This window comes from Dipodomys spectabilis, unplaced genomic scaffold (genome assembly GCF_019054845.1).
Source record: "Dipodomys spectabilis isolate Male_0828 unplaced genomic scaffold, ASM1905484v1 ptg000096l, whole genome shotgun sequence".
NCBI classification, from domain to species: Eukaryota; Metazoa; Chordata; class Mammalia; order Rodentia; family Heteromyidae; genus Dipodomys; species Dipodomys spectabilis.
Window position 1 is genome coordinate 16,863,957 of NW_024870773.1, and position 14,330 is coordinate 16,878,286.

At 49.2% G+C, this 14,330-nt stretch overlaps 1 protein-coding gene across 1 annotated transcript in view; it reads left to right on the plus strand.

Annotated features, from left to right (window-relative positions):
• Nucleotides 1-14,330, plus strand: part of Frmd4a (FERM domain containing 4A) — a 194,090-nt gene that overhangs the window by 135,212 nt on the left and 44,548 nt on the right. The window contains exons 12-13 of the mRNA XM_042686012.1: nucleotides 6,057-6,133; nucleotides 10,762-10,900. Of these exons, the coding sequence (XP_042541946.1) occupies nucleotides 6,057-6,133; nucleotides 10,762-10,900 (216 nt within the window). The remainder of the gene's footprint in view (nucleotides 1-6,056; nucleotides 6,134-10,761; nucleotides 10,901-14,330) is intronic.

Sequence of the window (14,330 nt, forward strand, 5' to 3'; positions counted from 1 at the left end):
TAAGCCTTTCCTTAGCCAGAGCTCCAACTATTCTTGTTTCAGTTGTTGTCAGAGCATCGTGGTATATAAAAAAAAGCCCAGTCACAAAGCGTAGGTACCAACATCAGTTACTTACTTCACCTCTGCCCCTTCCCTAATCTCTGTCCGCTGGAGTGGTTTATCTTTGAAGGGAGGAGATGGGCTGCTAGGATTCCACATAATGGCCCCTCTGGATGAAGCAGGAAGTTACTCATTGGAAGGTCATTAACAGACATGGTGACTCAGCCTTGGGGACAGGAGGCACTGAAGGCTCCCTAAAGTCTTGGTCTAGAGTCTGAGCCACTACTAATCCAAGCTTCCTTTCAAGCCTTGATTTCCACAGCATCCTGAGTGCTTCCTCCTCACCCCACCCCACCCCGCCCCCACGAATGCACATGTAATTTCAGAACTCAATAAACAGGGGCTGCAGAGGAAATCCAGGGAGCAGGATCAAGGCCCTTTCTTCTACTCCAGCTCTCAGCCACTCACCAATTATGGAGATCCAGCCAAGGGACCCGCTGATAGGAACCAGCCATTAAGCACCTGTAGTATCCTCCATTAACTCCTCCCATTTGCTGTCCCTAGGTAAAAGTTTCCTATCTTCTGTTTTATCCTTGAGGACACTGAACTTCATCTTGGGAACCTAGAGGGCCACATTGAGAGTCCCAGCAAGTCTAGGTCAGAAGCTAAGAACTTCAATCTAGGGTCCCAATGATGGTGACAGACAAAACCATGTCAGTGACACCACTTCCAAAGAGTTTCTCAAAAATTTTGTTTCATTGCTGGTACTAGGGCTTGAGCTCAAGGCTTGGGTACTGTCCCTTAGCTTTTTCATTCAAGTCTGACACACTACCTACCCCTTGAGCCACAGCTCCACTTCTGGCTTTTTGGAGAGGCTCATGAACTTTCAAAGCCAAGTTGGCTTTGAACCTGGATCCTCTCATTTCAGCCTCCTAAGTAGTTAGGATCACAGGCGTGAGCCACCAGTGCCCAGCTTGAAGTTTTCATTTTCTGTGAAGCCACAAATCACTCAGGCTATTATTTTTCACCCTATCATTTTTTTAGTCCTTGGCTGAAAGCTACTGAATATTGAAACAAGTATGTGGAGGAAGCTAGATCTCCAACATTAACGTTGACAGTCTGTGAAGAAAGTAGTCATTGTGGATAACTTACAAGATTTGGGATTCTGGCTTCCTCCTTCCAGTCACATTGTTGCTCGTTTGTTAAAAATCGCTCTACTTGTAAAGCTAACCACCCATTAGTGAGCAAAAGTTGTTCCTACTAATTGACAGAGGCGTGGGACAAGCAGCATAGTTAGAGGCTGGAGTAATTAATGGTCCAGGTGCCCTTTACTTCAGTGTCTGGCTCCTTCACTTATCATGTGTGGCCCTGAGCAGTTTTTCCCTCATGACTCTTAGCTTCATTTTCTTCCTTGAGAAAATTTCCCCTTCACTCTCCTTGGAGGAAATTAAATGATCAAAGAAATGATGTATCCAGAGCTTTATAAAAAGATGCCTAGATGAAGCGCATTAGAAAGGCCTTGATTTGAATAGGTATTAATTACTATAGCCTTTGCTTATTGATAAAACTGCATAGTTGAGCTTTTAATCGGCTACGTGGGCATAATTGGCCACAGGAGTTACATAAAATCCTAAGGGAACACACTCAATGTCACAAGTACCAATGACAATGTGTGGTGGCAGGTGTCCCTGTAGCCAAACCCAGGAATCTTCTGTGGAGTGACGCGAATGGTGAGGGTCTGTCCCAAAGCCAGCCCACTCAAAGCCCGTCCTACCCGATTTACATTAGAGGTGAGCTGCGCACAAATGGCTGTGCATATAATCCCAGCTACTCGGGAGGCTGAGATCTGAGAATCAAGGTTCAAAACTAGCCGGTGCAGGGAAGTCCATGAGACTCTTATTTCCAGTTAACCACCAAAAAGCCAGAAGTGGAGCCATGGCTCAAAGGGTAGAGCACTAACCTTGAATGAAAAATTAAGGGACATATCCAGACCCCTGAGTTCAAGTCCCAATACTGCCACCAAAAAAAAAAACGTGTGTGTGGGGTGGGGGGTGTGTCTTAGGATTGCTTCTTATTATCTTTGGTCGGTCTGTCTCATAGTGGAATGCTGAGGAGCTGGTGGGAGAAGGCTCTCAGCTGAGGGGCTGATAGAACAGAAATGTGCCAGATCCCCATAAAGGGCACCATATCTTTAGAGCAAGTGACACCTGGCCCTCTCAGACAGCAGCAATTGCTTGTGCCCTCCCTGTCTTACTACACTTACACTCCTGCTCCTCCACGCCCAGCTCCACGCTCTCCCCTAAGTGAGGACAAGTGTTCCCACACGTCCTCCTCAGCCCTCTGTCCCCATACAGCGATCCAATCCTGAAAAGCTACTTACTCATTCACCTGTTTCATTTGCACACAACAATGAATGAATTAATGAATGCTTAAAGCAGACATCCAGGGGATTGGTTGTTCTGCACCCTGTTAGAAAATTTTTGCAGACAGTACATCATGTTAGGGACATGCCTGGGAAGCAGGGGCCAGAGGCAGACACCCTCCCCAGGAAAGCCTCAGTGGCTGCAGCCCAGCAAGACCAGATGGGCCCTTTGGCAGACACGCGAATTTCCACACAGAGCTCAACATCAGGGACCACTTAGAGTGAAGGCTTGGGTTTGTGTTTTATTTTGCAAGGGGCTGGGGAAGGAGGCGTTGCCAGGGAACCAGCCTTCTGAGCATTTGGTTTCTGGGGCTCTTTATCAGGCGGGGAGTGGGCTTCAAAGGAAATGCACACATGGGTGTTTTTTTTTTCTCTCTCATGCACACCTCTGGCACACAGGTGCCAGGTGTGGCAGGAGAGGCCAATCTCCCTGCATGTCTAAGGAAGAGTGGACTTATACACACACACACACACACACACACACACACACACACACACACACACACGCCCCATGCTGCCTGGCCAGTGCAAAATTCAAAAGCAACATATTTAGACTTTCAAGATGGCAGCAGCAGAATATGCTTTTTGAGTGAAGGGGCGGTAGGTCCCTCACTAGGTCAGACTGTCATATCCAATTGCACTTTGCTTAAAGTCTCTTCAAGAGGGAGTATCAGCCAGGCACCCCTTTATTCAGATCTAAAGAGGAGATAGCATGGGGTAGGAAGAATAAATCTGCATACTCACATAGAGATTTCCAGCACATATTTTATCTAATTTTTAAGCTCAAATGAAGACTGAACTAAACCTGAGTGTATGTAGGCAGATCTCGCCTGTAATCCTAAGCTACTCAGGAGGCTGAAATCTGAGGGTTGCGGTTTAAAGACAGCCTGAGTAGGAAAGTCCATGAAATTCTTCTTTCTAGTTAATCACTAAAAAGGCAGAAGTGGAAACATGGCTCAAAGGATAGAGTATAAACCTTGATCAATAAAGCTAAGGGACAGTGCCCTGGCCCTGAGTTCAAGCCCTAGTACTGGCACAAAGAAGAAAAAAATAACTTGGAGATAGGAAATGCAAGGACAATTTCTTTGGTTGCTCTGGAGTCATTACTTGCCAGGAAGAAGTAAGAGCAATCAGGGATGATAGTATTGTCTGAATCTGTTGAGTGTTAATGCCAATAAGAGCTAAGGTTCTGCTGCTGCTGAGATCCTTTTTAGTAGGGTCATGATTGCCCTTACACAAATGGGAACACTGAGGCTAATGGGACCACTGCTGCATTTCTCCCAAGAGCCACCAACTTGGAAGCCAGCAAGCCCCAATCCAAGCAGTCAAGCATCAAAGCCCCAGCACCTGGCCAGGCTGGTCCACACCTGACTTGTAGGACATGAGGCTGACATCATAGAGCCCCTTGTTTATGTGCTGGTGTTTATGTGTCTGGAGCCAGATACCTGGCACTTGGGATCAGAGAGGAAGTTGGGGTGCTTCCATGGAAGGATGGATAGTTACTTGAACATCCATCTAAGGGGAGCCAGGGACACAGGGCTATGTATTAGACAAGTGAATCCTCTACAAGGGAACATGGACACAAAGCTGTCTGGGCTTTGAGTCATTTGTTCTCAGCAGCTCTCCTTTGGTGGGTGGCTCACATGTAATCCAGCTACTCAAGAGGCTGAGATCTGATGATGGAGGTTCACAGCCAGCCCCGGGCAGGAAGGTCCACGAAACTATCTCCACTTAACCACCAAAAATGCTGAAAGAGGAGCTGTGGCTCAAGTGGTAGAATGCTAGTTAGCCTTGAGCATGAAAACTTAAGGACAGTGCCCGGGGCCTGAGTTCACCGTCCTTCCACAAAACAAAACAAAAACAAAAATTAGAGAAGTTTCTATTTTGGAATGACCCGCACTCAAAATCATGAACAAATGAAGTTGCTCCTCAAGAAGAGACGGTAGATGCCCCTAATTCCCTAGAGCTTATGCTGGGAAAATAATTTTAAGTTGCAGCAGGGAAACTTTGGAGAGAAAAGAAGGTAGCCACTCTAGAAACCAGGTTTTTATTCCGTCCCAGTTTTACATCGATGGCAAATCCGTTGGTCGGGTATTGACTGCCAGTACTCTGGGCCTGGACAGATAAGATTGACAGAAGCTGGGCCCTGTGGTTACACCTGCGATCCCAGTTACTTAAGAGGAACTGGTCAGGAGGAACGTGGCTGAAAGGCAACCCTGGGCACCAAGTTATCAAGACCTCATCTCACCCACTAAGCCAGGTGGTGTGGTTCCCTGTCATCCCAGCTACTCCACAGATGGAAACTGGGAGGATCGTTAGTCTGAGGCTGGTCTTGGGCAACAAATGTGAAACTCTATTTAACAGATTAACGGGAGTGAAATGGGACTGGGGGCATGGCTTTAGTTTAGCCCCCAATATAAGAGGGAGGGAGAGAGAGAGAGACTGGGAGGGAGGGAGGGAGGGAGGGGGGGGGAGGGAAAAGTTGATGAGCCCCAGGAAGGTGGTTTGTATGGTGGAGGAATCATGGGCAGACAGGCCTGAAGAGGGTCAGACTCCCACATCAGGGCTCTGGAACGAGACCCTAAAGACGCCCCTGATCTCAGGAGTTCTCGAAAGGGGTCTCGGGGGCGGTGGGGGGGGGGGGGTCAGCCACTGGCAGGGGAAGGCCCACTCACATGCTAAGCCCCCCGCGGGGGATGGATGCAGCCTCCGTCCCAGTGGATACCGATGCGCGCGCAGCCTCTGCCCAGGCCTCCCGGACGGACGGACGGACCGACGTCCCCGGCGGGCCGGGCAGCTTTCACTTTCACCCAGCGTGGGTCCCGGGGCGCCTGGGACATCTCCAACTTGCAGCCGCCTCCCAGCCGCGCTGCGCCCTCCCAGCGCCCCGGGCGTGGGGTCTGTGCGCCGGGGTCCCTCCGGGCCCTGGCCGCAGAACGCTGGCTTCTCTTTGTGCTGCACAAAGCCGAGGGCGAGCGCGGCGGGCGCGCGGATCGCGGGGTGGCCGGGGACCCCCCCACCTCCCTCCTCCTCGACCCTTCCCGCCCCCGGCAGCCTCCGCCCTGCGCCTGCGATCGCGTCCCGGGCCAGAGCACATTAGCGGCAGGAAGTGGAGTCCCCGATGGGAGGCTGGGAATTTGACCGCCTGCCCATTTCAGCACTTGAGGGGAGGAAGCGCCGGGGCGCAGCCCGCCCTCCGCCCGGCGAGGGTGGGCGCAACGCTCCCGCCCCCCTCCTCCCCCCTCCCCTCCTCCCTCCTTGGAGGGAAAAGTCTGCGGAGCTGGGAACTGTCCTACACCACTCAACAAAGGCGCACCGGGAGGACAACTCGAAAAAAGAACTTGTTTTTGTTTCCCCTGAAGAAATCTGCAGGGAAATCCACACCCACGCTGCCCGGGATTTTGAACCCCGGAGTTGCTCTGTGTGTGTGCGCGCGTGTGTGCGCGTGTGCGCGCGTGTGCGGATGCCCCAGCGGAGCAGGAGGCACCCACCACTGCACGGGCTCAGCTGTGATAAGGAAGCTGCCAGCTGTGGGAGGTGAAGCCTTGAAGAAGGAGCCGCTGGTGAATTTAAACTCCCGTTGTTCTCTGTCCAGATATTCCAGTGGAGGCAGCTGGAAAACCTGTATTTCAGGGAAAAGAAGTTTTCAGTGGAAGTCCATGACCCACGCAGGTAAGCTTGAAAAAAAAAGTCCTTGTTCTCGAGAGCACAGTAGAGCATGCCATTGATACGATGATGATGATGATGATGGTTGTGCCTGTGGGATCCTTGTTCAGTTTGAGAGGAGGGTGGAGGGGGAGGAGAGGGAGGGATTGGGGAACCTTGGAGGACAGAGTTCAAGTCAGAAGGTAAAGCTTTATGTTGATAAATGCTGTGTGTGTGTGTGTGTGTGTGTGTGTGTGTGTGTGTGTGTGTGTGTGTGTGTGTGTGTGATTAGCGATTCCAAACTCTGGCTTCATCCTACTTGCTCTCTGCATATGTGTGTCTTTGCACGCCAGGGGACTTAGCAAGAATGTCGGTGGCACTTTGGAACAAATACCAAGTTCCCCTGGGCAGTGGCTCAGTCCCTCTGGGAAGCTGTCCCAAAGAGCAGGCCAAAAAAGCTTGCTCATCAGAGCTGCTCAGAGTAGGAGAGGATTTCAAGCAGGACAGTTGACACTAAAAGGAATTTGTCACTAAAGCCATTGTTTTCTTCTGGCAGTTGTACTCTTAGGATGTGAGCGTGGTGACTGCGTGTACAGACGCACCATTGTTTTTCCCTCCAGAGAACACAGGGTGAAAAATCCGTGTTTCAAGTCCAGTGCCAGACAATAAGTTTGGAATGCAGAGTCGGGCGTGGAAGGGGTCCGGGGCAACATTTGCCCTCTGCTTTTCCTCTTTGTCTGCTGGCAGGCCCCAAACAGCCACAGAATTACTTAGAACCAGGCTGACACCTGAGAAGGAAGGCAGAAGAAGCACATTGGCAGAGTAGCCTGGGGAGACAGTCCAAAGTTCTGCCGCTCCAGAAAATCCAAAATGAACCTTTAGGGATGGGTGATACCCAGTTGCAGACTGAGAGGAAGAGCTGACATGAATGCCACTGCACTCTTGGCTCTGATTCCATGAGACAAGCTGCCGTGCCTCCCAGGGAGCGCTGGGGACTGGAAGACATGTCGTACCCATGACAGGGCTGGGGGGGGGGGGGGGTGCGGCTGCCTGGGTTCCTGCAGCTGGTGATAACTCCTGGGGATCGTGTACAGCTTACCTTGCCCTGTAATCTGCACGGAGCAGCCTCTCTAGGCCACAGCTTATCCCTGCCCCCACAGTACCTGTGGGACTAGCAACTGGAGAACATTCTACAGGATACCTGTGCCTGAAGTGAGGTGCAAGCAGGAGTCTTGAACAAAAGGATAGCTAGTGGTTTTCAGGGTCTTGCCGAATACAGGCCAGTCCATCTGCACAGCCCCACAGGGAGAGGGGTTCTCCAAAAAGAACTCAGCCAACAAGAAACGCAGGGCTGTTTTTCGAGGTGAACTCTATCATAGCAGATTCTTCACCACCATGTGAGAGTCAAGGAAAATCTAAGAGTGAAATGAATGGGTCAGATGCCAGAGAAAATTGAATAAATAAATATTATTTTCCATGCTTGTCCTCTGCTGGGAATTCTGCTCTCTCAGAGAGCACCTTGGACAAATCATTTTAAGCCTCTATGTGTGTGTCTGTGTGTACACATGCACTCACTCTGTGCATTATCATCCCTATCAGCAATGCAGTATAAATTTCCTTCTTTTCCCCAAGATCCAGAGATAGAGAAAAGCATCCAACCTCAAACCTTACCACTAACTGGGCTTTCGCTTATTAAAACAAAAGGAATCTATCCCATATGTTCGGGGAAGCTTCTGTTTGGACACTGGGCTTGTGGTGGTAGGGTACAAGGGAAACACCAAGGCAGGTCCTCTTCCTTGAAGAACTTTTAGCAGAGTTGGGGTGACAGGTAGAAGAAGGAGCTGACACTTTTGGGGGGAATTGAGGGGCCCTCTGAAGACACCAGTCTAAACATACACATTCCTTCAGTGGGTCCTATTGTTATTCCCGCTCTATGTGTGGGAAACTGAGGCACAGAAGGTATAGTAACCCACTGTAGGTTGTAAACAGCCAGTACACAGTACAGACAGGTTTTGAACCCAGAGGTCTGCTCCACTGTAACTCAAGGCTGAGTGCCAGATAGCATAAACCCTAAGTGCTAGGGGATACAGATGCCAAAGCAAGACCAGCTGGTCCAGAGGGGCTTCCTGAGAAGAAAATCTGAGCTGAACCTCAAAGGGTAACTAGGATTAAAGCCAGGATGTGGGCTCGAAGGCAGCTCAGGACACCAGGCAGGAATGTCCTTCCTCATCTGAAGTCCTAAAACAGACAGGAGGAGAGGACCCACAGGTGGCTTGCTGAGCTTGGAGTATGGCCAGCTCCTCTGAGGAAAGTAGTCCTCAGTCCACCATGTTTCTTTTTCCCAGAGATGAGCAGGAAAGCAGATGAGGCCCACACTAGCTTCAGCTGGAAGGAAAAGACTCTGGATGTCCAAAGAGAAGGAATTGTCTCAAGCCAGCTAGTTACATGGCAGAGCCACCCACTAGTTCTTTCCACCTACTAATTCCCCTCTCGTGGGCCGGTGGAGTTTTTAATGTGGCATTGGTCTCCCTGTTGCTTGCTGCCTTGCTTATTGGGAACAGGGAGGTTCATCTAATTAACTTTACCTTGATGTTGACCTTCCCTCCTCCAAGCCAGGGAGAGAGCTGTTCACAGCTGGGAAATGCCAGGTAGAATCAGGTAATGATGTCATTGGTGGGAGCCCACAATGACAGCAACATCACTCGGGGTCAAGGGTGCTTGTGAGGACCCACGGGGCACCCGATGTGCAGTAGACTTCGTCCATCTACACAGCCTGACTCTCCTAACCCACCTCAGCTTCTACCAGTCTCTAATAGAGCTGAAATAGGGCAAACCCTACTTCATTTCCAAGATTTGGCAACAATAGGCAAGTCAGTGAGGTGGGAAGGGCCTGAAAATGGAGATTGAGTCGAGGAGATAACTCACTAATGGAGGAGGAGAGACGTCTGGCAGAATCTGATTTAGATGGATCCGGGGAGCCACTTAACCTTTTGTCACTTGTATTACCTAAAAGCCAGCAGCACCCAGTGCTAACCACTATCCTCACCACCACCCCCCCCTTTATAATTCCTCTTTCTAAATCTCCTTCAGTTTTTCTGGAAAAAAATATATATTTATTCCCAACTCTAGCAGTTGCCCTAGAAACCAATCTTTACCTCAGGTCACAATGTTCAAAACTACAGAGACCTGGTGGGGAAGGGAGAGGCCTCCTTCTCCCCCCTCCTCTCTACTCGTTCCCACCGTACACACTTTCCCTTAACTTTTGTTTGAACTCAAGAGAGGAAAGCCCTGCTTAGTATCAGGTTTCTAATCACCAGATTTGAATTTCTTCTTAGAAGCAGGTATGAAGAAGCCGGAAGTGTTTTAAGTTTTAGACGAGGGGAAAAAAATGGGCTATGAGTGGGGAGGGGCAATGCTGTTATTCACAAATCTTATGCTTCATTACCTATCTTCCTCTTGAAACCATACATCTCTTTTTCTTCCTCCTCTTCTCGTGTGGGTACGAGGGCTTGAATTCAAGATTTGAGTGTTGTCCCTTAGCTTTTTCTGCTTAAGCTTGGAGCTCTGCTACTTGAGCCTGCTCCCACTTCCAGTTTTTTGCTGGTCAATTGGAGATAAGATTCTCTTGCGTTTGTCTAACTGGGATAGCTTTGTGCTGAGATCCTCAGATCTCAGCCTCCTGAGTAGCTAGGATAACAGGCGTGAGCCACCGGCTCCCAGCATGAACCTTACTTTTGACATACAGATCAGATACCCCAGTCCCACCCAACCTGCATCATCTGTCTCCCTCATACCTCACATGAACTCCTCTCTCTCTCTCTCTCTCTCTCTCTCTCTTTCTCTCTCTCACACACACACACACACACACATACACACACACACAACACACACACACACACACACATACCAGGACACATTCTCAGGTTTCATTTGTTCTCAGATTTTTATCTCCCAATCATATAAAATATACCTCACTGAGAATATGACCACATAGCTCTTTTTCTCCAAAACTCCATTAACATGTGAATTGTGTTGGGATCGGAGCTTTGTCTTCATTTTAAAACTCTTGATTGCACCTCTCTACTTCACACATGTGTATTCTCTTTAGGCATATAAACGTCTACACAGTGGCCAGGGGAACTGATCAGCTTCTTCCTCTCTGCCTTCCTCCTTCCTTCCTCTCTCTGTGTCTTGACTCTCCAAGCCTCCTTGCCCCTTGAATCTACTTGGACTGTTGAGGTAGACTGATATAAGTCTAGTTATCTTCAGATGCTGTGACCTGTGGCCCCCAGGGAAGAATTCTACTCATCTTCACCAGAGGCAGCGTTTACCTGATTCGCGGAGAGCTTTTCACCTTTGAGGTTTGCCTTCGCCCGAGGGAGGAGCTGAAGATCAGGAAGTCCTCCAGCCTACAAAGATCTGTCTTATCCCAGAGCAGGAAGAAACTTTCAGAGCCCTAAGAAGTCAGTCACACACATGTGCCTGTGTGCCTGAATCTGTTTGTGAGTGTGTGTGAGCGCACACGTGTCTGTGAGTTCCTCTGTCCCCTTCATACCAGGGCTTTTAGGACCCCATGGTTCTCCTATAAAAGCTATTCGACGAGCAACTTTGCCCACCCTGATCAACATAAAAACTAATGACTCTCACTTTCATAGGGCTTCGGTGACAAGGAGGACCTTCGGACACAGTGGCATTGCAGTACACACGTGGTATGCGTGCCCGGCGTTGATCAAGTCCATTTGGGCGATGGCAATTAGCCAGCACCAGTTCTATCTGGACAGAAAGCAGAGTAAGGTAAGTGCGCAGATTTGGGAGCTGGCCTGGGGGCAGAAGTTTAGGGGTGGGAATTGGATGGGTGGAGAGGGAGGTGCCCTGTCTTTGGCCTGAGTCTTGTACAGGTAGGCACTTGCCTCTTGGGGCTTCAGGTGGGAGGGGAAAAGGCCGATTCCTCTTTAAGAGAGGGCAAGTCCATTGCTACCTGGTTTGGGGCTCTGGCTCTGCTACCATTGTGGCTACTCAAGCAGCCTGCTCCAAGCAGGCAGAGCCCAAGGGAAGAATTCCCAGCCTGCTTTGGGAATTCAGAAGACACTCTGAGGAGCAGACCTTCCAAATGGAGCCCTACTGGTTGTTTAAACACTGGGATATTGTTTTGTTTTTGAACAAAAAGCATTTTTTTTAAAAAAGAGTTAACTATTCTTAACTCATAGACACCACTTAACTGTTTAGGTTAATTGCTGTGAAAACCCTCCAGGCTTTTCCAACTGCCAACTTCATTTCTAAAAATGCAAAACTGGAAAAGCAAAAGCGCGCGTGCACACACACATACACACACACGTAGCAGCCCTGTTTCCCTCTGGTAGAGCCAGAGCCTCAGGCATTGGGAAAGAGCCATCTGTCCAGGAAGATTCACCTACCACCCCCAGCCCAGACACAGGGCTGTGTTTGTGGGTGGGTGGGAGAATGACGTGTCCCTGGTTCACATAGGGCTTATGTCAACACTCTGCCCCCTCTTACTCCACCTGGCCTCCCCTCCTCCCCTTCCAGCCCCCTGTAGGCCACTCCCACTCAGGTGACTCTGCACTAGTCCCAGCATCCTGCTGGTGGGAACACCAGCCTTGGCCTCCTGCTGAGTGGGTCCCCCCCCCCACACACACACCCATGGGGGTTTCCTTTCCCCTTGGGCTCTTTCTCAGGAGCTGGCTGAGAACTCTGTTCTGACTGCACCAAGGCCACTAGATCAGTGCCCTCTTGGGCTCTTTCTGTTCTGCCTTGTTTTCTTTTATTATGGGCTTTTCTTTTTCTTGGAAGGAGTTGGGGTCAAGTCAGGGCAGGGGATCAGAAGAAAAGAGCAAGAGAAATTGTTGGGAGGGATGAAGCACCCCCCCCCCCCCGAGTTCCGGTGACAATCACTAGCTCCTTTGTCAAATACTGTTTCCTGTTCTAAGTCTTCTTCCTGATTGTTTTTTTTTTCTTTTTGGTTACTTTCTGGGGTGACTGTGCCCCAGGGGGAATATTTTAGTGGTAGGAATTATGGGACTATCTGTAACTCTCCTGGTGGTTGGTGGCCCCGTACACAAAAGTGTAAAGCTCAATTAGATGGAAAGAAACAGGGCCGAAGGGTCTGGCTCAGGCTTTGAGACAGTGCGGGGGGGGGGGGGGGGGGGGATGAGGGGGCAGCACCCGGCTCTCCCGGGCTGAGAGTTAGAGGTCACCACCTTTAAAAGTTGATGCACCCCATATGTGGTTCGGCAATGGGTGGCAAAAAATGGAGGATTAGGAAAATGTCTTGAACCCCACTGCCAATTCCTCTTGAACACACACACACAACCATACATTGATATCAGAATCTGAAAAGGGGAAAAATATGTAGCACATTTCAACTAGAGGAAGGTATGCCCTTCCGTCAGTTGGAGGTCCTGGCTGTCTCACACAGCCTGTTCTTGGGGTCCTTTAGCCCCCACCCCCCTTCAGATATGGCCCATACCTGGGCAGCATTGCCCAGCGGGTTTCAAGGTCAGCTGCTAGCATAGCAAGCGAATCTCAGAATGAAGCCATCCTAAATCACTTAACAAACAAGCATCTTTTAAGAAATAAAATCAAATGCCTAGAGCATTAAGATCTCAGCTGTCATGCTCAGTACCCTGGGGGACAGAAGAAAAGTTCCCCATTTCCAACGGGAATAGAATTTCTCCCCAGAAATCCTTGCACAGTCAAGAATGTTCTAGAACTCTTGCTTTACTCCTAGGAACCAACTCTTCAACCTCAGAGACAGTGGAGGACCAAATTTCCCTACTTGAATATTAGACAGCTCTGTTTTCTAGCTCCATGACCTTTGACAGGTTTTGTGGGAGGAGGGGTGTGCATAATGTACACATGTACCAATCCTGGGGCTTGAATTCAGCTGATTTGCTCAGGGCTAGTGATCTAACACTTGAGGCACAGGTCCACCTCCAACTTTTTTGGTAGCTACTCAGAGATAAGAGTCTCACAGACTTTCCTGCCCAAGCTGGCTTCATACTGTGATCCTCAGGTCTCAGCCTCCTGAGTAGCTAGGATTACAGATGTGAGCTGTCCCCCCACCTGACTTTGAACAGGTGTTTTATATATTCATATGTGTTTTTCCTAACTAGCGAATGGGAAAGGAACCCTCTGACCTAAATCAGTAGCTGGACAAATGACACAATGTTTGTGAAATTGTGCTGTCTTTTATTAACACACTAATTAGTCTAATTTACTGTATCCTGCCCAATGCTTTCTTCAAGTTTAAATTCTCTCAAAGACCCCACATTACATCAAAGACGATGACATTAATTCCTTGTAGGAATTACATAACACCTTTCGTCTTTGCAACTTCATTCTTCACTGAAGAAGGGATCCATGACTAGTGATCTGTCTCTGGTGGGCTGTGTGGCTTTGGAGTGAGTGATAACTGACGGGCTTGAGATGGAAAAAAAAAATAGCTTTAAATATGTCTGGACAGTCCGTGTGGGCTGGCATCTTGGCTTGGCTTCACACTCTACTGTATGGGATGGTGCCAACCATTCCTTTCTCTGAAGTGCTTCAGCAAAGCTCAGGCCTCCCAAGTGATGTTTATCAACACCAGAGACAAGTGTGGTCTAGTGGCTTGAGTCAGCGAGGGCGGGGCTACCAAGACAGCACATGGGCTGCCCTGACGTTCAGGTCACCAAAAACCATTTAGGAAAACTCCTCTGTCTCCCTCTCCTCCCTTCCCACCCCCCCCCCGCCCCCCCACGCCCTCACCTCCCTCTCCTTCTCCCTCTCCCTCTTCCCTACTCTTTATTCATCATCACCCTACATGTGTACATAAAGAGATCCTTCCACTATCAAACATCAAAGGCAGAGTGGAAGGGAGGCTGTTGTACTGACCGGTTTCCTGTGGCTCATTCCGTAGGAGAGGCGATGCAGTTACTAATTATAATTGGTAACTTATATATGCTGACCCTCAAGATCAGAAATGTTGTCAGCAGGATCCCAGCAACTCTGGCAGCCCAGAGCCAAGAAATGTTTGTAAGACTTCAGAGGAAAATGTTTGAAAGCTTAAATTGTTTAGAGACATCAGACACTTTTCTTCTGAACTCAGAGTAGAGCTTGAGTTCCAAGGCAAACATCTTTCCTCCTCCTTAATCTTTTCTAAGTCTTCTTAAGCTTTTCTTTTTCTCTCTTTTCCCCAATCCAGTCAGCTAGTATTCATTCCATCTAGAAT